At 40.5% G+C, this 24,346-nt stretch overlaps 1 protein-coding gene across 3 annotated transcripts in view; it reads left to right on the top strand.

The window, feature by feature from the left end:
- LOC126248573 (ATP-dependent helicase brm) overlaps nucleotides 1–24,346 on the top strand; it is a 456,856-nt gene that overhangs the window by 275,532 nt on the left and 156,978 nt on the right. For all 3 annotated transcript variants that reach the window (XM_049949677.1, XM_049949678.1, XM_049949676.1), the window contains 3 exons: nucleotides 13,011–13,177; nucleotides 13,262–13,450; nucleotides 16,596–16,926. In XM_049949677.1, the coding sequence (XP_049805634.1) occupies nucleotides 13,011–13,177; nucleotides 13,262–13,450; nucleotides 16,596–16,926 (687 nt within the window). The remainder of the gene's footprint in view (nucleotides 1–13,010; nucleotides 13,178–13,261; nucleotides 13,451–16,595; nucleotides 16,927–24,346) is intronic.

Below are 24,346 nucleotides of genomic sequence, written 5' to 3'. Positions count from 1 at the left end.
CTCTGGAAACACCCTCACCAGTTGGCATACATGTCTGCCCACTTTCCATTGCTGACACACTATGCATGTTCTCGCCCACTGGCGAAAATCTTTTCTTTATTCTTGAAAAGGATAGACTGCTACTCACCATAAAGGTGACACATTGAGTTGCAGACAGGCAGAACAAAACATCTGTAACAATTAAGCTTCCAGCCAAAGCCTTCTTCAGCAAAGAAAACACATTCATTCACTCAAGGAAGCACACATGACCGCCGTCGCCGGCAGCTCAGACCAGAATATGGCATTCCATGTCTAGCTGCTGGAGATGGCGGTCATGTATACATGATGTGTGCTTGCTTGTGAGTGAATATATATATATATATACAGGGTGTTTCAAAAATGACCGGTATATTTGAAACGGCAATAAAAACTAAACGAGCAGCGATAGAAATACACCGTTTGTTGCAATATGCTTGGGACAACAGTACATTTTCAGGCGGACAAACTTTCGAAATTACAGTAGTTACAATTTTCAACAACAGATGGCGCTGCAAGTGATGTGAAAGATATAGAAGAGAACGCAGTCTGTGGGTGCGCCATTCTGTACGTCGTCTTTCTGCTGTAAGCGTGTGCTGTTCACAACGTGCAAGTGTGCTGTAGACAACATGGTTTATTCCTTAGAACAGAGGATTTTTCTGGTGTTGGAATTCCACCGCCTAGAACACAGTGTTGTTGCAACAAGACGAAGTTTTCAACGGAGGTTTAATGTAACCAAAGGACCGAAAAGCGATACAATAAAGGATCTGTTTGAAAAATTTCAACGGACTGGGAACGTGACGGATGAACGTGCTGGAAAGGTAGGGCGACCGCGTACAGCAACCACAGAGGGCAACGCGCAGCTAGTGAAGCAGGTGATCCAACAGCGGCCTCGGGTTTCCGTTCGCCGTGTTGCAGCTGCGGTCCAAATGACGCCAACGTCCACGTATCGTCTCATGCGCCAGAGTTTACACCTCTATCCATACAAAATTCAAACACGGCAACCCCTCAGCGCCGCTACCATTGCTGCACGAGAGACATTCGCTAACGATATAGTGCACAGGATTGATGACGGCGATATGCATGTGGGCAGCATTTGGTTTACTGACGAAGCTTATTTTTACCTGGACGGCTTCGTCAATAAACAGAACTGGCGCATATGGGGAACCGAAAAGCCCCATGTTGCAGTCCCATCGTCCCTGCATCCTCAAAAAGTACTGGTCTGGGCCGCCATTTCTTCCAAAGGAATCATTGGCCCATTTTTCAGATCCGAAACGATTACTGCATCACGCTATCTGGACATTCTTCGTGAATTTGTGGCGGCACAAACTGCCTTAGACGACACTGCGAACACCTCGTGGTTTATACAAGATGGTGACCGGCCACATCGCACGGCCGACGTCTTTAATTTCCTGAATGAATATTTCGATGATCGTGTGATTGCTTTGGGCTATCCGAAACATACAGGAGGCGGCGTGGATTGGCCTCCCTATTCGCCAGACATGAACCCCTGTGACTTCTTTCTGTGGGGACACTTGAAAGACCAGGTGTACCGCCAGAATCCAGAAACAATTGAACAGCTGAAGCAGTACATCTCATCTGCATGTGAAGCCATTCCGCCAGACACGTTGTCAAAGGTTTCTGGTAATTTCATTCAGAGACTACGCCATATTATTGCTACGCATGGTGGATATGTGGAAAATATGGTACTATAGAGTTTCCCAGACCGCAGCGCCATCTGTTGTTGAAAATTGTAACTACTGTAATTTCGAAAGTTTGTCTGCCTGAAAATGTACTGTTGTCCCAAGCATATTGCAACAAACGGTGTATTTCTATCACTGCTCGTTTAGTTTTTATTGCCGTTTCAAATATACCGGTCATTTTTGAAACACCCTGTATGTGTGTGTGTGTGTGTGTGTGTGTGTGTGTGTGTGTGTTTCTTCCTTTTTTTGGGTGAAGGCTTTGGCTGAAAGCTTAATTGTAACAGTTTTTTGTTGTGCCTGTCTGCAACTCAATATGTCACCTTTATAGTGAGAAGCGATCTATCCTTTTTCTTGTGTTGATGATACTCCAACCTGGAGTTTCCATTCTTTGATCTTCTTCATGCTGGGCCACACGAAACGTTCTGTCAACAGTTCAATGCTGGTTTCTGTGGTGGGTCGGTTAGGTTATGAATACTGTCAGAAAATACTTTGCATAACTTTTCCAGCACAAATGATCTGGGGCTGGTTTTGGAAATATCACACCAAATCATATACTTAGCCCCTAACAGCTGCACCTGTTTAAGCTGTAGCTCTGCTGAACTGCTGTGTAAATATTCCTACAGCTGTCTATTGGCAGTCTGTGCTATGCAGAGTTGCTTGTAATCAACTGTGTGTGAGATATATTTAATTTGTGGAGGGGGGGGGGGGGGGGAGGAGGGAAGCTATTATGTTCTCTGCTTCTTTTGTGTGCCTTATGTCTGTGGTGAAATGGCTGACAAACTCAAGCTGGTGGAATTGTCATGGTGAACAGCTATCCTTGCATTTGCTCTAGGCAAACATGATAGGTTTGTGGTCCATAAAGATTACAAAAGACCTAGCCTCCACATAGGGGCAAAAGTGTCACATGGCTTTATAAATGGTTAATAGCTCCCAGTTGTATACATTACACTTGGTTTGAGCCTTCATAGATTTACAAGATAAAAAACCCCAGCTAACATCCACCATTATCACTAAGGTCACATCTTGAACTGGATGGGTCAAAAGAAATGCTTTTTCCAACCTTCTCGAGAGCCCGTTGCATTTCCAGTGTCCATGGGGAAGGGCCTTGGCCCATTGCGTCATTACCCAACAATGTTACCATCAGTGTTGCTTGAATCCCTGCTGCTCCCGGTAGGTGTCACCAACTAAAATTCATGGTTCCCGGGAATCTTCTTAATCGTTGAAAATCTGTTGTGCATGGTGTGGCCTGATGGTGTCAATTTGTCTTTAAACGGATGAGCTCTGGCCAACGGATGAGCAAACTTTCAATCGAATCTGCCATCACAACTAAGTCATCCGCATGTGCAAGACTGCTTATTTTGTGTTCACATATCTTAATCTCACACAGCCAGTCTATTGTTTTCAACATATGATCCATAAATAATATGAACAACAGTGGAGACAGGTTGCAACCTTGTCTTACCCCTGAAACTATTCTGAACCATGAACTCAATTTACCGTCAACTCTAACTGCTGCCTGACTATCCATGTAAAGACCTTTAATTGCTTGCAAAAGTTTGCCTCCTATTCCATAATCTCGTAGAACAGACAATAACTTCCTCCTAGGAACCCGGTCATATGCCTTTTCTGGATCTATAAAGCATAGATACAATTCCCTGTTCCACTCATAACACTTCTCCATTATTTGCCGTAAGCTAAAGATCTGGTCCTGACAACCTCTAAGAGGCCTAAACCCACACTGATTTTCATCCAATTGGTCCTCAACTAATACCCGCACTTTCCTTTCAACAATAGCTGAGAAGATTTTACCCACAACGCTGATTAAAGAGATACCGCTGTAGTTGTTACAATCTTTTCTGTTTCCATGTTTAAAGATTGGTGTGATTACTGCTTTTGTCCAGTCTGATGGAACCTGTCCCGACTCCCAGGCCATTTCAATTATCCTGTGTAGCCATTTAAGACCTGACATTCCACTGTATTTGATGAGTTCCGACTTAATTTCATCCACCCCAGCTGCTTTATTGCACTGCAATCTATTGACCATTTTCTCCACTTCCTCAAATGTGATCCTATTTCCATCATCATTCCTATCCCATTCTACTTCGAAATCTGAAACATTACTGTTCGTATTTTCACCTACTTGAGCAACTCTTCAAAATATTCCCTCCATCTGCCCAAGGCATCCACAGGATTCACCAGCAGTTTTCCTGACCTGTCCAAAATACTTGTCATTTCCTTCTTACCTCCCTTTTGAAGACTGCTAATTACACTCCAGAATGGTTTTCCAGCAGCTTGACCCATAGTCTCCAACCTGTTTCCAAAGTCTTCCCAAGATTTCTTCTTGGATGCTGCAATTATCTGTTTGGCTTTGTTTCTTTCTTCAACATAACTTTCTCTGTCTACCTGAGTTCTAGTATGTAGCCGTTTTTGATACGCCTTCTTTTTCCTTTTACAGACTGCCTTGACTGTGCCATTCCACCAAGCTGTTTGCTTCATCCTACATTTACACACTACTGTTCCAAGACATTCTTTAGCCACTTCTAGTACTGTGTCCCTGTACCTTGTCCATTCCTTTTCCAATGACTGTAATTGACTACATTCAACTAACTGGTACCTTTCTGAGATCGCTGCTATGTACTTGTGCCTGATTTCCTTATAATGAAGTTTCTCCACTCTTATCCTCCTACATATGGACCTGACCTCCTGCACTTTCGGCCTCACAATCCCAATTTCACTGCAGATTAAATAATGATCAGTGTCATCAAAGAATCCGCTGAATAGTTTTTAACTGTGTAAAGTTAATGTTTATTTGAAATGAAATGAGTGAAAAACAAATATTGAATATGTGTACTGTGTTTAAGTGCCATGTACTATGTTAAGGATAAATTGTGTTCTAGCACTGTAAAAGGGTGGAAAGTTGAGGGGGTAGGTGGGTTAGAAGCACAAGGGACGGTAGGTCGCCATATTGTGGTCATGTACTTTCCTCATTCATAGGTCTGCAAACTAAAGGTCAGGCATGTTATTCTCCACTCTGTCTACCCCACTACATGACACAAAAGCAACTACCTGGTGTTCACAAAGCTATACAGATTCTCCAAAGCACACGTTATGAATCACTGGTGACACAGTGTGCAGACGTGCCCAGTGAGTATTTATTTTGCGCAAAATGCATTAACACCACATGGAATGCAGATATGAGTTACTAATAACACTAACATAACAAATGAATACGGACAGAATCTGCAAAAATTTGTGCACACTGTTCACTACTAAAACGGAAACTAATTTTTAGTCATCCTGTATGGCAGCTGTAGTTAGTGTACTTTCAGGAAAGGCAGCATCCGCCATCACGAGCACTGCTCTCCTTTCAGTTTGCAGGCAGACTATACTTTCTCAGCATTTCCTGTCCAGTTTTCTTATGTGAGTAAACAAAATATCATCAGTGAGCTTGTTTTTATATAGGAGAGTTATTTTTAGTTTATTAAATGAATGCTTATTTGCAGTTTTTAAGTGAGCTATTAAGTAAAAATAGGGAACAACTGGAGATGTGAACTGTCTACCACACTGAAGAGCCTTTCACAGGTGTAACACATTGTCAGTAAATATCCAACAGTGTTGATTTTATTGTCTCCATTATCACTGGCTGGAATACTTCTCACAACATGACGGTTATCAAATGTATCACACCAACCTTGGTTCTCCCATCATGTGAAAAGTCCCAGAGGCTTAAATTGGCTTCCTCTGCAACAGAATTAGGTTACTTAGGTGTTACAGAAATTCAGATATCTCACCTTAAATGCAGATTAGTGTTCTAGACTTGAACATGATCGCTACTATATTGTAGTGCCTGCATTGTTCAGAAGTACGATGCAGTGTTCCATGAGACATGTATGCAAGTCTGAAGGAACAGGCACTGTGGCGACTATATCCATCATGAAATACATGAAATGTATTCTCAGGTGCAAATATGGAAACCATCAGCTGTAGTGGAGGGAGGGAGGGGGGGGGGGGGTCGTACAGTGGAATGATGACCATCAAATTTGTGCCAGACTGAGACTCAAACCCGGATTTCCCACTTACAATTAAGCTATCTGAGCATGTTTCACAGCCAGACCCAAACTTCCATATGTCGTCAACCATGTGTCTACAACCTGCACTCATACATCCATTATGTATATTCCTATCAAGCATGTCCAAAGGAACATCGCATCATGCTTCGGAACAGCACAGACACTACAATATTGTCTATATCCGCTGGCACTGGGCAAGCAACATTCAATTAAAATGTGCCCTTGTATTGGAATATACATAGTAGATATATGAGTGCAGATTGTAGGCTCATGTTTGACGACGTATGGAAGTTTGGGTCTGGTCATGAAGCATGTTGGGATAGTCTAATGGTAAGGTGACCACTCTCAATTTGCAGGAACGCCGGGTTTGAGTCCCGGTTCGGCACAAATTTTCGTTGCTGTCATTCCATTATACAGCTGATGGTTGTCCATGTTCGCAGCTGTGAATATATTTCAGATATTTCATAATGGCTACAGCCGTCGCATTGCATCATACTTCTGAACAATGCAGGCACTACAATATCATATTTATGAGAAAAAGTGCCACCACCGCTGCATCTTGAGAATATCTTTATTCTATCAAACGACTAGTTTTGACAGGACACTACCACCATCCTCAGGCCCCACCACTGCCAAAAGAGCATTTGATTTCCTTGGTGTGTTTACTGTGGGATCCTTGTTACTAGCACACAAGAGCTAGTAACAAGGATCCCACAATAAACGTGTCAAGGAAATCAAATACTCTTTGGGCAGTGTTGGGCCTGAGGGTGGTGGTAATCTGCCACCAAAACTAGTCGTGTAGTAGAATAAGGACATTCTCAAGATACAGCTGTGATGGTACTTTCTCTCATATATATCATCAGATGAAGTCCCTTGTCAATGCAGTAAGGTGGACATAATAAATATCGTATTTATCAGCCGGCACTGGGCAAGCGATTTTCAATTTAAATGTCTCCCCTGTATGGGAACATATATAATGAATGTACGAGTGCAGGCTGAGGACATATGAAAGTTTGATTCTGACTGTAAAGCATTCTCGGATAGCCTACTGGTAAGGCGACCACTCATGATAAGCAGTAAATCCAGGTTTGAGTCCTGCTCCAGCACACATTTTCATTGTCGTCAAACCATTATACTGCTGATGGTTGTCCGTATTCGCAACTGCAAATGCACTCATGTGAACATGATCTCAGTCCCATCCCACCAGACATATTCACACACAGCTTGGAAGATACACTATGGATGTGTGATAAGTAGCTGCACTCATTGCAGCCCATTCTACATATTCCAGCAATTCATGAATGGAAAAGATTTATGCAATCTATCAGTAACACAATAAGTGCATTACCTTTTTATCATTCATTAATTCACCACCACATGGCTAAAACACATTCACATGGCTTTACAATTCACTGTTAATGATAGACAGCAACAAGGTGCCACATTTAACAATCCAGTCCCTTTGCCACCAACATTACATAGATGACTGAAAACATCACACATACAAATTAAACACACAGGAACATGTTGTTGTTGTGGTCTTCAGTCCTGAGACTGGTTTGATGCAGCTCTCCATGCTACTCTATCCTGTGCAAGCTTCTTCATCTCCTAGTACCTACTGCAACCTACATCCTTCTGAATCTGCTTAGTGTATTCATCTCTTGGTCTCCCTCTACGATTTTCACCCTCCACGCTGCCCTCCAATGCTAAATTTGTGATCCCTTGATGCCTCAAAACATGTCCTACCAACCGATCCCTTCTTCTAGTCAAGTTGTGCCACAAACTTCTCTTCTCCCCAATCCTATACAATACCTCCTCATTAGTTATGTGATCTACCCACCTTATCTTCAGCATTCTTCTGTAGCACCACATTTCGAAAGCTTCTATTCTCTTCTTGTCCATACTAGTTATCGTCCATGTTTCACTTCCATACATGCCTACACTCCATACAAATACTTTCAGAAACGACTTCCTGACACTTAAATCTATACTCGATGTTAACAAATTTTTCTTCTTCAGAAACGATTTCCTTGCCATTGCCAGTCTACATTTTATATCCTCTCTACTTCGACCATCATCGGTTATTTTACTCCCTAAATAGCAAAACTCCTTTACTACTTTAAGGGTCTCATTTCCTAATCTAATTCCCTCAGCATCACCTGATTTAATTTGACTACATTCCATTATCCTCGTTTTGCTTTTGTTGATGTTCATCTTATATCCTCCTCTCAAGACACTGTCCATTCCGTTCAACTGCTCTTCCAAGTCCTTTGCTGTCTCTGACAGAATTACAATGTCATCGGCGAATCTCAAAGTTTTTACTTCTTCTCCATGAATTTTAATACCTACTCCGAATTTTTCTTTTGTTTCCTTTACTGCTTGCTCAATATACAGATTGAATAACATCGGGGAGAGGCTACAACCCTGTCTCACTCCCTTCCCAACCACTGCTTCCCTTTCATGCCCCTCGACTCTTATAACTGCCATCTGGTTTCTGTACAAATTGTAAATAGCCTTTTGCTCCCTGTATTTTACCCCTGCCACCTTTAGAATGTGAAAGAGAGTATTCCAGTCAACATTGTCAAAAGCTTTCTCTAAGTCTACAAATGCTAGAAATGTAGGTTTGCCTTTTCTTAATCTTTCTTCTAAGATAAGTCGTAAGGTTAGTATTGCCTCACGTGTTCCAACATTTCTACGGAATCCAAACTGATCTTCCCCGAGGTCCGCTTCTACCAGTTTTTCCATTCATCTGTAAAGAATTCGCGTTAGTATTTTGCAGCTGTGACTTATTAAACTGATAGTTCGGTAATTTTCACATCTGTCAACACCTGCTTTCTTTGGGATTTGAATTATTATATTCTTCTTGAAGTCTGAGGGTATTGCACCTGTCTCATACATCTTGCTCACCAGATGGTAGAGTTTTGTCAGGACTGGTTCTCCCAAGGCCATCAGTAGTTCTAATGGAATGTTGTCTACTCCCGGGGCCTTGTTTCGTACCTTCAAACTCTTCACGCAGTATCGTATCTCCCATTTCCATAATATTGTCCTCAAGTACATCGCCCTTGTATAGAGCCTCTATATACTCCTTCCACCTTTCTGCCTTCCCTTCTTTGCTTAGAACTGGGTTGCCATCTGAGCTCTTGATATTCATACAAGTGGTTTTCTTCTCTCCAAAGGTCTCTTTAATTTTCCTGTAGGCAGTATCTATCTTACCCCTAGTGAGACAAGCCTCTACATCCTTACATTTGTCCTCTAGCCATCCCTGCTTAGCCATTTTGCACTTCCTGTCAATCTCATTTTTGAGACGTTTGTATTCCCTTTTGCCTGCTTCATTTACTGCATTTTTATATTTTCTCCTTTCATCAATTAAATTCAATATATCTTCTGTTACCCAAGGGTTTCTATTAGCCCTCGTCTTTTTACCTAATTGATCGTCTGCTGGTTTCACTACTTTATCCCTCAGAGCTACCCATTTTTCTTTTACTGTATTTCTTTCCCCCATTCCTTATGCTCTCCCTGAAGCTCTCTACAACCTCTGGTTCTTTCAGTTTATCCAGGTCCCATCTCCTTAAATTCCCACCTTTTTGCAGTTTCTTCAGTTTCAATCTGAAGTTCATAACCAAGAGATTGTGGTCAGAATCCATATCTGCCCCTGGAAATGTCTTACAATTTAAAACCTGGTTCCTAAATCTCTGTCTTACCATTATATAATCTATCTGATACCTTTTAGTATCTCCAGGATTCTTCCAGGTATACAACCTTCTTTTATGATTCTTGAACCAAGTGTAGGAACATAATTTACATAAAAGATGACTAACAACTGCAAATGAGTAGTCATTCAGTAAACTGGAATAACTGCACTACGTAAACACATCCTCAGTGAAGTTATTTTGGCTATTGCCATAAGAGAACTGGACAGGAAATCTGGGGAGGTGTAGTTTGTCTGCAAACTGAAAATCAAGTAGTGCTCATAACAGGGGAAGTCACCTTTCCCAGAAGAACAATACAGATGGCATACAGGATGATAAAGAATCAGTTTCCCTTTCTAGACATGTAGAACAGTGTGCAGAGATTGACATAGATTCTGTCCATCTGCGTTACTTCCGTTTGTACTATTAGTAACTCATATGTGCCTTACATCTAGCATTAATGCACTTTGTGGAATTAAACATTCCTCCTCCCCCAGGCATGTCTGCACACTGCGTTGCCATTGATTCATAAGGCATGTTTTGGAGGGTCCACACAACTTATGAAACACCCTGTAATTGCTTCTTGTGATGCCGTGGTGTACATAGAATGGGGAATCACCTGCTGTACCTTCAGTTTGCAGATCTATTAAGGACCTATGACCTACAGTCCCCCATGCTTCTACACCACATATCTTCCTCCTCCACTCTGTTACACCCCTAGTACACAATTTCTCTCTCAGTATGGCCCTCTTGCACTTAGATGTGGTACACACATTTAATATTTATTTTTAATTCACTTCATTTAAGAATAAACATAGTTTTAATAACCTGTGATTCTTCCACTCCCTGCAATGTGTAAACTATTAGTCCTAGAGAAAAAAATGAACAGAACTTTTTTGTGGCAAATTTTATGTAGTTTAATTTTGTACTGAGAAACATTGTCGCTAAAAGCTGCTGTGTTGGAGTTATTTGAGCAAAACCTAAAAAATGTGACCTGTAAACACCCCATCCCCCAACAATCACACCCTCCAGTCAGGATTTTACGTATGTTGTTCATGACACTCTTTCATAGCACTGTGCAAAAATTTGTGACTACACATATGTGTTCATACAAAGATTCGTGACATGAGAGTGCAAGTTGAAAGCTAGAAAACCGCCCAACTCTGTGTGACTTGTATATTACAGATAAGACATTTTTGTTGAGGGTTTTAATTTCAATGAACTTGTATTTGGGCTGTTTATCCTCATGTTTGGATGCCCGTATGCATGATCTTGAGGAACAAGTTTGAGTGTGTGTATGCTGCCACACCGAGCCCCTCTCTGTTACATCTGTCATGGCTCAGAAAATATAGCCATCAAAACATACACAGTTAGTACGGATATTTGGCTTCAGCTATTTCTCTGACAAGGATATGACATCGAAAGCTGAAGTAATGAAGGATGGAATGGAAATCTGCCAAGCTCAATTTGCAGCATAACGTTATCATGAGTCCCATCTGCAATAAGTCAGCAGGTAGGAAGGACAGGTGTCCTGGAAACAGGTATGTCTTGGTAACTTTTTGAATGAGAGGGGGATTGGAAGAGATGGGTGCACAAAGCTGAAACAGTCACATGGAAGGCCGGAGAAAGGGGAGACCTACCAGGGAAGTATCAGATCAGATGTGCTTGCTGTAGCAGACAGCATGATAGTTGAAGGTGTGTTAGTTGCATGAAGAGAAAGATCTGTTGATACAATGGCTAAAGCATGGTGATAAAGTGAACAGTGTGTAAAGTATAAGAAAGAACTTAAATCAATAGCAGTTATGAACCTTCCTGGCAGATTAAAACTTTATGCCAGACTGGGGCTCGAACTTGGGATCTTTACCTTTTGCAGGTAAGTGCTCTACAAGTTGAGCTATATAAGCACTACTCATGACCTCTTCACTCCTGCCAGTATCATATCTTTCATCTTGTGGACTTCACAGAAGTTCTCCTGCAAAATACATTGCAGGACTAGAACTTCTTTCTTTGAGGCTGTAAATGACAGTGTTTCATATGATTTGTCCCGCGTCCAGCCATCCTGGTTCAGGTTTTCCGTGATTTCCCTAAATCGCTCCAGGCAAATGCCGGGATGGTTCCATAATCCGATGAGACCGATGACCTCGCTGTCTGGTCTCCTTCCCCAAAACAACCCAACCCAACCCTCATATGATTTTTTTTGGTGTGATCTGGGCGATGTACCCCTTGTTGGTTAGCAGACACCCATTTCTGATTACAGCCTAATTTGGTACCTCACATCTCTCCCTGAAACCATTCTGGAGGGTTCACAAACAGAGGAGAATGATTGTGAGGGGGTGAGATAGGGAGTGGGGAAATATTGTTTTGCTAGTAGACTGCATGGTCAGCCTAGTTGTGTTTCATTGTCCACTATTTATGGTCTCGAAGCTTCTTTTATTTTTTATTTACATCATCATCTTTCTGAAGCTACCCACTTATTACTTATTAGAGAGTTAGCTGGCAGTTGAGTTACACCAATAATGCCATTTATAACTGTCCTTTTTCCATGTGGGAATTCGATTTGCCTTGTATGCAGTATGTGATGTGGCACCAAATCACAAAGATTCCATTATGTGTTATGGCACCTCTCCTGAGATGGGAAGGGAGTTCACCTTGTACTTTTTGACTTAATATGGGAAACAGGACAATTCTATAACTGATAACAGGAAGCTATTCTAACTGATAATAGGAAGCTATTCTAACTGATAAGAGGAAGCTATTTCGATTCTCCTGAAATGTGGGATGAATTCCTCATGCTCAAGTTACAATTGTTATGTAACTCTCATTAGCTGTCTGTAAAAAATACTGGAATGGATGGTAGATATAGTCAGTTACACACTACTGGGTCATTATACGCGCAAGTACAGTGTCACTCAAGGTATTGTTCCAAGTGTGACAATATTTACAATAGCTATATACTGTATTAGATACACTGAATAGGCCCCTAATTTGTGCTCTACATTTTTGAACATTTTTTCAGTTTTAGCAGCCTGTAGAGGAAACCTAAGATGTCATATTTTAACATAATGCATTTTATATTCTGATTACAGAGTTGGAGTAAATTTAATTATGAGTGGCCGTCATCTAGGTCTCCCCCCCCCCCCCCCACACACACACACACCACCCCGCACCCCCTCTCCCCACGGCAAGGAGAGTTTGGCATGAATTTTACGATTTTGTGTGTTGTCTGGATTCCAGCCCAAGCTTTTAGGTTGGGGTGATTAGTGTGTTCGTAGAGTGGTTGGATCACCTATGATCGATTAGTGATCAGCCAGCCAAGTGTTTCTGCAGTAATACTTCAGTTTTTCTTTATTGACAGCTGACATTAGCTTTATCATAAGTTTTCAGAACTGATACAGTTATCATCACTGTCATGAGCACTATTGTCATAATTTTGGCATCATCATCATTGTCATCATTTTTATTTTTATAATGTTTCAACTGTTTTTGCTGATGTTCTTAATGTGCACATAAATCACCCCAAATTTTTTTTTCAGGTGGAGTTGAATGAGGAGGAGACAATACTGATCATAAGACGTCTTCACAAGGTTTTACGGCCCTTTCTTCTGCGACGTTTGAAGAAAGAAGTAGAGTCTCAGTTACCAGATAAAGTGGAGTACATTGTTAAATGTGATATGTCCGGCTTGCAGCGTGTGTTGTACAGGTATAATATCTTTTAACATGTTATGTTCATTAATGAGAAAGAGATTAATGATGTTGGAGTGATTAAGGTTTTTTTGTGGTATAGGCACATGCAGAGCAAAGGTGTCTTATTGACTGATGGTTCAGAAAAAGGAAAGCAAGGAAAGGGAGGAGCTAAGGCCCTGATGAACACTATTGTCCAGCTGCGAAAACTTTGCAACCATCCTTTCATGTTCCAGCATATTGAAGAAAAATACTGTGACCATGTAGGAAGTCAGACAGGTGTTGTGACAGGGTATGTAATTCAGTGAACTCACTATGATTGTATGTTTGTGGACAAGGAGAACAATTCTCAGTCTGGCAATGAAAACCAATGATTTCCCCTCCTCCCGCCATGACCTGTTCATTGGATTCCAGATTTTTGCAGCAACAAATTTGTGATGATTTAGAAGAACCTTTGTGAATTTTTGGCACTGTTTCCGGATAAAGGAACTTTTCTCCAAGCATCTCCCCCCCCCCTCTCTCTCCCTCCCCCCTCCCCCTCCCCCTCTCCCTCTCCCTCCCTCCCTTTCCATGCGTGCGTGCGTGTGTGTGTGTGTGTGTGTGTGTGTGTGTGTGTGTGTTTTTCTCAAGAGGTGCATAGTATTTGTGTTTGATTCAGAAGAGTTGCATAGTATTCCCCAGTTATTGTGTAACCTTTTGCAGGGTTTGCATCCAAGTAATTACTAGCCAAAACATTTCCAACAGAACAATCAAGATTGCAAAGCAAGTAGTACACGGGACTTCAATAAAAGAAGAGTGAGGTTCAAACCTTCATTCAGCTATCCTGATTTACGTCTTCTATGGTTGCCCTAAATCAGTTCCTTTGCAAAAGACACTGCTGCTTTTGTTTTCCATCCTTCCACAGTTTGCACTTAGATCCCATCTGCAATGATCTCATATTCAATAGAACATTAAATTGTAATCTCTCACAATATCCTACAAACCCTAGATGGAGGACAATAGGCAGGTTCCATATTCCTAAATTTCCAGAAAATGTTGACATGGTGCATCACTACATACTGTTGACAAAGATCTGATCATACATATTGATATGTATGATCAGATATGATAATATGTATGATCAGATCTTTGGGCCACTCACATACCTGAGAACTTAGTTAAGTTCCCAGGTATGTGAGTGGCTCAAAGAAAGTGTTTAGGCATAACATTCCAAAGCAATATGAAACTGAATGGACACATCAGTAGTAGTGAAGGCAGACACTGGACTTCATTTTATTGAGAGAATTTTGGGAAAGTGTAGCTGATCTATAGAGGAGACAGCTTTTAGAACACTGGGGCGGCCCTTCTTGAGTGTTGCTTGAGTGTTTGGAATCCCCATCAGGTCAGATTAAAAGAACATGCTGGTAGATTTATTAACAGTAAGTTCAGTCAGCACACAAGTGTTACGGAAATGCTTCATGAATTTCAATATCAATAGGTATCCCTGGCAGAAAGACGGTGCTCTTTTCATGAGGCACTATTGCAGAAATTTAGAGAACCGACTTTTGAGGCTGACTGGAACGATTCTACTGCTGCAATGTACATTTCACATAAGGACTATGAAGACAAGATGAGAGAAATTAGAGCTCATATGAAGGGTTATAGACAGTCGTTTTTTCCTTGCTCTGTTTGCAAGTGGAACAGGAAAGGAAATGACGAATAGTGGTATGTGGTACCCTCTGCTATGCCCCCCACGAGCTTGTGGAGTATGTATGCAAATGTAGATGAAATAATCTTTGTGGTTTCATACAGAGTCACCACCATCCAGCCACTTCTTTGCTTGCTGTCTCATTTCTGGTGTGAAGTTACGGGTCCATATCTCATCCCACAAGCAATATTCACACTGAATGAATTGGATTATTTATAAAATAGTCCAAACACTGCTGTGAATTTTTTTGTTCATTTGATTTATCTCATCATTCAACAAACCTGCTCCTCTCATAGATACTTTTTCATGTAAAATTTTTTGTACTATGTCTTATGGCGTGCTTATGGGATCAGTTGTTTCATATACTTTTAATCACTGTTCGTCTAACACCATATTGTGCACATTCGTGAATGTTTTCATCTGTGGTTTCAGTTTTGGGACATTCTTCACCTACAGAGTGTAATAAAACTACATATACACAATTTTAGAGTGTTTATAGGAGATAAACAGAAACATTTTTTTATGTGACAAAAATTACCCAGGTGTGTTGTTTCCCCAGTAGGGATGCCTGAAGGTTTTGATACTAGTGATGTTCAGAGAATATTGTTTTAGGGATGTTGCTGAAAATGCTGTCCATTTACATCAATGCACAACAAGCATCTGTGTGCTATTGATTGTGTAACATGCCCAAAACAACTGCATGTATCACGAATAATGGCTGCAGCTGCAACCAAATGGGCTGAACAATCACACACTGTGAGGTTTATTAATTCCCAGTCAGTGTGGTCTAAGGAATCATGTTTCATGAAGATGGCACTCAAATCTTTGAAATGTGAAGGAATTTGATAACCACCTCTTCAGAACTCGTTCTACGTACAGGTGCCTTGCTGTTAGATTGTTACATTGTGCCTCGCCATAAATAAGATGCATCAGCTAACTTGGTTAGAGTGTAATAAGAAATCAAGAACCTGTAAAAATCAGTAGAAAATTTGATGTAAACACAACATAAACAATAATAATGAAATTGTTTGATCGGAGACATGGACACTGCAAACAGTAATGAGAACTTGCCCTTCGTAGTAGTAAGATGTAATTATGTTGCAAATCAGATTACAACATCAGTGTGTTGCATATGAAGCTGTTCAAACAGCTCTGTATCTTGGCCTAGGGGAAGTCAAGCATCAAACTCATCAAGGACCCCTAGCTGGGAAACTGCACCTGTGACAGTTTTATCACATAACAAATATGTTTCTTTTTATCTCCTCTAATAACTCCATGTATATAACCTTAAAAAAACACATTTGAATGTGTTTGCCATTTCCTAAGTACTGAAAATGAATGAGCACTGACTCCTTATAAATCTTAATCAACTTTGTACGAATTTCAGCTGGTGATAAACTGTCTGAAACTACAAAATTTTTTGATAGCATTGTGTTCCATTTTATCTGCTTTAACAAAATATAAACAGCATGAGTACTTTAAAAAGCAGTATAAACAAAACTGACTTGCAGATCAAGTTGTCTCTGGACTTAACATTGTTGTGTGACATGTACCGCCTTAACAGAACTAAATTTCATTAATGGCAAAGCCATTTTGTGCCAGGCTAAGAAGTTTTCTCCTTGCCCTATATGCACTTAATGAACTGTGATGTAAAATCATCCATCTGTTCAAACATGTTCATGCATAATGTGTGCATATTAAAGATTGATGCTTGGAACTCTGTATTATCATTTATTGTTTACTTTAAAAGGCCAGATTTATATCGAGCTTCTGGGAAGTTTGAGTTGCTGGATCGTATCCTACCAAAATTGAAGGCTACAAATCACCGTGTATTGCTGTTCTGCCAAATGACTCAACTAATGACTATTATGGAGGATTATCTGAGCTGGCGTGGTTTCACATATCTGCGTTTAGATGGAACAACAAAAGCTGAAGATCGTGGTGAATTGCTCAGAAAGTTCAATAGTCCAGATTCAGAATTTTTCCTGTTTTTGTTGAGCACCAGAGCTGGTGGTTTGGGTTTGAACCTTCAGGCTGCAGATACTGTAATTATATTTGACTCTGACTGGAATCCTCACCAGGTATGGACAAAAATTTTAATATTTTTATTCAGAAAGTTGATTTTTTGCAAACTATTATGTTTCTGTTAGTTGAAGCTTGTTTGTTGCACTGAGATTGCCTAAATTTTGTGGATGGAAATCCCAGTCCGATACAGATTTGACATTGGTCTTAATGTATAAATCTTTATTTATGAATAGCTTTTTTTTCTCATTTTTTGTTGGGAAGTTTTTATTTGCATCAATTTGGCCCTCTCCTGCTCAGACCTAGTGGTCCAGTGGTAAAGCATAATATGCCTGGAAACTGAGAGGTCATGGGACTGAATCTCTCTCTCTCTCTCTCTCTCTCTCTCTCTCTCTCTCTCTCACACACACACACACACACACACACACACACACACACACACACACACTTAAAACTCACTGCTAGCTCTCTCTTGTCAACCTCATGAGTTAACCCCATTTCCATAGTGGAGTCACATTTGTTATGGCACTTAGCGATGCCGAGTGATATGAGTGCGAATGGTAGACCTGCATACAAAATATGGTTCTGTTCGAGAAGATGCACAGGAACTAAAGCACAAATCAAACGTGGGAGGAATAGCAAACATCACTGTAAAATACATATGTTGTGAATACTCAACTTTTATATCGAAGATCTTCATGTAGTGCAGTACAGAGTCCTTTGTCTACTGATAGCATTGACATGCACAGTTATAAGTCTCTGTACAGTAGTTCTGTTGCCTGAATGAAGTCAAAGTTCTTGCTCTGGGTTGACATCTCTGAGATGAGATAAACACTGAATAACGAGTATGTCACTGTACTGCTAAGTGGCTCCACTGGCGTCGTCATAGACTAGACTGTCTGGGCTCCGAAGAGTAACAGGGGAGTAACTGCAAATGCTGCTGCAGACAGTGCCTCTATATGTGGTCAAGTCTTGTGTGCTGGTGGTGCTGCCACACAGGGTTCGTAGGCCTGGCACAGCTTGGGGTTAGACGGTGCCCATTGCAGAGCAACCAGTATGAGACGGTCACTACACTTGTGCTGCCAGAGTCTCCAACAGTGACTGGCCACTGTGTGGTATCATTGTGCGGTGATACTATATTACCTGTGTCACCTCTATTCTTCCTTACACCAAGTGATCATAACACTACAGGAGAGACTGTGGAATTTTGATTCATAGGGAGAGAGGTAGTAGTGGATATGAAGTTACAAATCTAGTCTGTCACACTTAGGTGGATAACACCACATAAAAATTGTATCCATAGAAGCTAGAGTCACTGAGTCGACTCCTGTTGCAGTACACAGTTCTATTCTGCCATGTCGTCATTGTTGTGGTCTTCAGTCTGAAGACTGGTTTCTCGCAGCTCTCTGCATTACTCTATGATCTTCAGTCATCTTCATTTCCAAATAACTACTATAACCTACATCCAGTTGACCTTGCTTGCTGCATTCATTTCGTGGTCTCGTTCTACAATAGGTTATTTGACTGTTTTCTGGAAATCGTCTTAAATTATTAATTATGTAATTTTATGCTCCTAACAGGCTTTTTCTCCTCTTGAATTTCAGTATTCTTTTATAAAAATGGAAATGAAATTCAAATAATTTGAATGCCCGCTGAAAAGCTCCATTCAAGTCATGATGCCCGTGACATCACTGGCTAGCTCGCTGCTCCTACTGTCATAATGCCAATTCATAGTGATGCCTTGTTTAGAAATTTTTGTTTTAGAAAATGAGCTACAAATGGTGTGTAGTACCATACTGTACATATATGTTTACAAAAACTCCTGAGAAGTTGCTTTTCAGTGTTCCAGGGAATGAGAAGATGCGTAAAATGTGGTTGCGCTGTACCGGCAAATTGTCACCACATTGATGCACAAGTGCACTGACTTAATTATTTGTGTTGCACTGTGAAGTTAACATTAACTTATCTTCAAAATATGCTCTCCCATAGTTACAGTGAAGGATAGCGTCATTCAATGAAATTAAACTCCTAGTGAAAATTGTAGTTTTACCTAACTCCACCTCAGTTATTCGGTAGCTCAGTTGTTACAGGGGTAAACTTGAATTTTATAAGACAATGTCCATAGATCGCTGGCTCGAATCTAACCTGAAAGAACATTTTAACTTATTTGTAAAATGTCTCGGCAGTCCTCTCATATGAAAACCAAATCAGTTACAGAACTTCACCAGCCGATCAGAAACAGAATATTATTGTGTTTTCCTTGCTGTTTACATGTGCTTACATTTGCCATTGCTTCACATGTCACATTCAAAAAGATATTTTGTAGTTAATGTAACCACACACTTTTTGCTTAATTAGAAACAATGCCTTTATCTACGTACTGTCTAGCCAGGATCTGTAAATGCTTGCAGTTTCGTCATCTTACATAAGGAGGAAGTAACTCTGCTTCAGACGCTAACCTTAATGAACACTCACAAACATCGCAGCCCTCCACATTGTACACACTTCATATCTCTCCCTATAACCTCATCATCCTACACCTCATTGTACTTTGGATGTATGGTAATATCTTCACCACTAGCAATGATTTAAAAAAAAAAAGTGAATTGTTTGTTCGCAGAGTAAATGTATTTATCCTCTGTTGTCTTTTTCTCAGACTAAGACTAGTGTGAAGCTATATATATGTCCTACAATCGAAACAACCGCTACAATCAGTTCTTGCTAACACTATTTTCATATTTCATGTGAAACTTTTAAAAATATATCATTCTTGCAGGATTCAAACACATGATCTCTTTCACTGCAGATGAATGTGCTATCCGATGCGCCACAGAATGCCTGACAGGAGTAGTATCTCTGCTGACTGTGATCTACAGAGGAAATCGGCACTAAGTTTTGCCAAGAATAATTTTGTTGTGCTTTGGTCCGTAGCTCATGACTGATAGTTGACAATACAGTTATAATATACGGACCAGTTTGTGAAAGTTCTACAATAATTTAGTTTTGAGTGAGTTTAATGCTGTTGCAGGGAGCATGGAAAAGAATGTCCATTGTTGCACATACCGATGCTCTCAGTGGGTAGAGCATAACACATTAACCTTCGCATGGCTTCCACTATCAGTGTCCAGAAAATTCCTTTCTATTGTTACTAAAAAGTTGTAATAGTGTTTTCCATCACTAAATAGCTAAACTGTTTGCAGTAAAAGTATGTAAAAACCTCGTAACTTCGGCTAACGTACCTATAACACAAGTGTAGCTTTGTCTTGCTCCTAGCCTGTGCTGTCACCAGAGCAACAGCTAATAACACATTGTTTTTGATCATGTGGCCAGATTATGATATTTAATTATTTTTATGCTTTAATTAAATGACAGATATTTTGTGAGGATATTGAAGTCAAGGCTACTTAAATGGTTTAATCAATCAGAATAACAACAATCTGAACCATATTTTTAACATAGGAAAACAGCCTGTTCTCACCCCCAACCCCACTCCCACCCTGACACACTTCCCTTCATTACCAAATTGACAATTCCTTCCTGCCTCAGGATGTGTCCTAACAACTGTTCGCTTTTAGTCAAGTTGTACCATAAATTTCTTTTGTCTTTTCTTTTTTCTAATTCAGTTTAGCACTTCTTCATTAGTTTCTTTATTATGGGACCTGCAGAATATATTATGTCACAGTAGAACATTATACAAAGAATCAGTAGACAGTATACCACTTGATTATGACCTTATTTCAGCTTTATTGGCTTCTTGTCCATCTACAATGTCAGAACATAACATGTACTTTTCAAGGCAAAAAGCCAAAATGAACTTATAATCAAGCAGCATACTGTCCACTAATTCTCAGACCCTCCATTGGTTATTTGATCTACTCATCTAATCCTCAGAATTATTTAGGAATAAAGGAGATGACACACCAAAAGGCAGAAGTGCTGCGGCGTTGACAAGTACACAAACAGAAGGTACAGAGCTTTGCTTTGCTAGCTTTCAGAATGAAATTCCTTCCTCAAGCTTGTAGGAGAAACGACCCCCCTTCCCCTCCCACACACACACACACACACACACACACACACACACACACACACACACGCATGCACTGGTTTCCCTACATTGTGCTCATCTCTATCCTGGCCCATGGTGAATGTGCTGGGGTGAGGTGGGGGGTGTAGGGTGGGATGGGGTGAAAGATGTAGAGAGGGGGTAGCATCAGTAGGCTCGTGGGAGAGTGGGGAACTGTCTGTGGGTTAGCTAGGGGTGCAGGTAGAGGGGGCAGGTGCAGACAAGTAGGCATGCAGTTTCACAGACTGGGGCGTCAGATGGCAGCACACAGCTAGCTGACATGTATTGGGTGGTGGTACTGGGACAGGGGATGGTGTGTGTGTGTGTGTGTGTGTGTGTGTGTGTGTGTGTGTGTGTGTGTGTGTGTGTGTCTACACACCAATGGATGGGGGGACAGCAAGTTATCTTAAGTTGAGGTCAGGGAGGTTACAGGAGTGAAGGATGTGCTGTAAGGATAGCTCCCATCTGCGGAGCTCAGAATAGCTGGTGGTGGTGGGGTGAATCCAGGTGACATGGGTTGTGAAGCAGCCATTGAAATCTCACATGTTGTGCCACTGGGTTGTCCACCTTGTTTTTGGCATTAGTTTGGTAGTGTCCATGCATTCTGGTTGTTAGCTGGTTGGTTGTCATAGCAATGTAAAATGCTGTGCAGTGGTTACAGCAGAGCTGGTATATAACATGGCTTCTTTCACAGGTAGCCTGGTCTCTGGCCTGTCCCAGAACTCTCACCCTATACGTATCAGCTAGTTGTGTGCTGTCATCTCACACCCTAGTCTGTGAAATCGCATGCCCAGCCGTCTGCCACCTGCCCCCTCTACCTGCACCTCTAGCTAGCCCACAGAGGCCCCCCCCACCCACCCACCCACCCACGAGCCGATAGATGCTTTCCCAAACCTCTCTGCTTCCTGCCTCTCTCCATTCATGATGCCCACCCTGCACCTCCATCTCACCTCAGTACACTCATTATGGGCCAGGAAAGAGCTGGCAGTTGACTGAGCACAATGTAGGGAAACAGGAATGTGTGTGTGTGTGTGTGTGTGTGTGTGTGTGTGTGTGTGTGTGTGTGTTTCTCCTACAAGCTTGAGAAATGAATTCCATTGCAAAAGCTAGCAAAGCAAAGCTCTGTACCTTTTGTTTGTGTACCTGTTGACGACACAGCCCTTCTCCCTTTTGGTGAGTCATCCTAGGTAATTCGTTATTGTCAGTGAGAACTTTCCATGTATTATAATCCTCAGAATTCTTCTGTAGCATCACAGTTCAAAAGCATCTATTCTCTTCTCATCTGAAATTTTGATAGTCCAAGTTTCACTTCTGTACAAAGCTATGCTCCAGACAAATGCATTCAGGAAAGACTTCCTAACACTTGAATTTATATTTCATATTAACAAATTCCTCTTTTTCAGAAATTATTTTCTTTCTATTGTCAGTCTGCATTTTGTATCCTAAACAGGATGACCATAATAAATTATTTTGGTGCTCAAATAACAAAACTAGTCTATCAGTTTTAGTGTCTCATTTCCTAATCAAATTCTCACATCATCACACAGTTTAATTTGACTACGTTCCATTACCCTTTTTTTTTTTTCCACTTCTGTTGATTGTCATCTTACAACCTCATTCTTGCAACTTCAATGCTTTCTCTTGACAGACTTACAAAGAATATTATAAACCTCAAATTTTTTATTTGTCCACCCTGCATTTTAATTCCCCCTTTCAACTTTCTCAATTTTTGCTTTATTACTTGCTCAGTGCACATATTGAATAACATTGGGCATAGGCTATAACCCTGTGTCACTTTCTTCTTGAATACTGCTTCTCAGACTTGTTCTTTCACTATTATAACTGCAGTTTGGAGTCTGTACAAGTTGTTAATAACCGTCTGCTCCCTGTGTTTTAGTCCTGTTGCCTAGAGAATTTCAAAGAGTGTGTGCCAGCCAACATTGTCGGAAGCTTGTTCAACCTATCTTCTAAGACATGGCGAGCAAACCACAGCTTGTGAGCCACATGTGGCGCTTTGGCCCTTCGAATGTGGCTCTTCCAAAAAATACCATGTGCAGGTTTGCACATACAGTGTGAATGAAACTTCATGGTCTATGCACAGAAGTAGGTTTTTGGCTTGAACAAGTCTGTTTGAAAAAAGTGACATTAGATGGGGATGTAGGTGACTCACACCACTTCCACTTGATGCCATCATAACCACTTTTTCTTCTTGTGACAGTGTCTTTGAAAGTGGGGGATGGATAATGTTTCTAAGTAAGGTGCGTGAGATAATTTTTAATGTGCTGAATTTCATGCAGTACTTATCAGTGGACGGTGTATCTAGTCTGTTGAAGAGTGTGGAAATGTTTCTCGTGAAGTGTGGAAAAAAGTGAGAGATCAAGCAAAAGAAGATAATTATATTAATAATGAATCATTTGAAAAGTGGTTGAATAATAACTATGAATTGGAAACAATTGAAACAGAGAATGATAGGGACAAAGATATGTGAGACTGTACAATACCTTGTAGATATGACTGGTTTTATTATTTCTGTTTTTACATACTTACCTGGTGTTTGTGTCTTTATCTGTAGATGAGTGCTCTGAAGTGAAGATGCGTTGAATTTTAACACCTCGAATAGTATCCCTGACTCTGTCAACTGAAAAAAACTTGTGTTTGCTGTTCTTTCCTTATTCAAGTCTACATATTCATGCAAACAATCATTTTCAAATATGAAACTTACCAAGAATAAATTGAGGAATTGGCTTATTTCTGAGGACCTGGAGCCTTACCTAAAGTTACCCAAACGTTCCAATGAGATAAAAGGCCATTGTTCACATTAGTTTTTGTGAGTCAGTGTCAGGATTTAATTTTATGGCTACCTTACTAAATTTATCAATAAATAATATTGTGAGTAAGTGTGATATCAAGTTTTATTCAACATAGCTACAGTTTAACTAAGAGTTAAAACTTTTAGTTAAGTTCACTATGTTAATTTTAGGGAGTTTCATGGAGTGAAAGAAGATGTAGTGTTGAATATTGGGGAAGGTATGGCGAGATTGCTTGGACATATAGAGAGGATTAATGAAAGGAGGTAGACAAAACAAGTATACAAGATGAGTGTGGATGGGACAGTTGGAAAGAGTCGATCTCAGCAAAATTACTTCAATTGGATTGAGAATTTTTTTTTGCAGAAGCTAGCTTACAAGTATCCTTAATTAGTTAGTAACAATGTATGTACCTATATGGTTTAAATTAAAGAAAATGACTCTAAGAAGAAATCTCCATCATTGCACTGATAAGTCTTAGGGTCGTATTGTCTTGCATGTTCCTACACTTATCCCAAACCCAAACTGATCTTCCCTGTTGTTGGATTCTACTGGTTTTTGCTTTCTTCTGTAAATAATTTGTGTCAGTTTTTGCAAGCATGACTTATT

The sequence above is a fragment of the Schistocerca nitens genome, chromosome 3 (assembly GCF_023898315.1).
Source record: "Schistocerca nitens isolate TAMUIC-IGC-003100 chromosome 3, iqSchNite1.1, whole genome shotgun sequence".
NCBI classification, from domain to species: domain Eukaryota; kingdom Metazoa; phylum Arthropoda; class Insecta; order Orthoptera; family Acrididae; genus Schistocerca; species Schistocerca nitens.
This window is presented reverse-complemented; position numbering and strand designations above follow the sequence as displayed.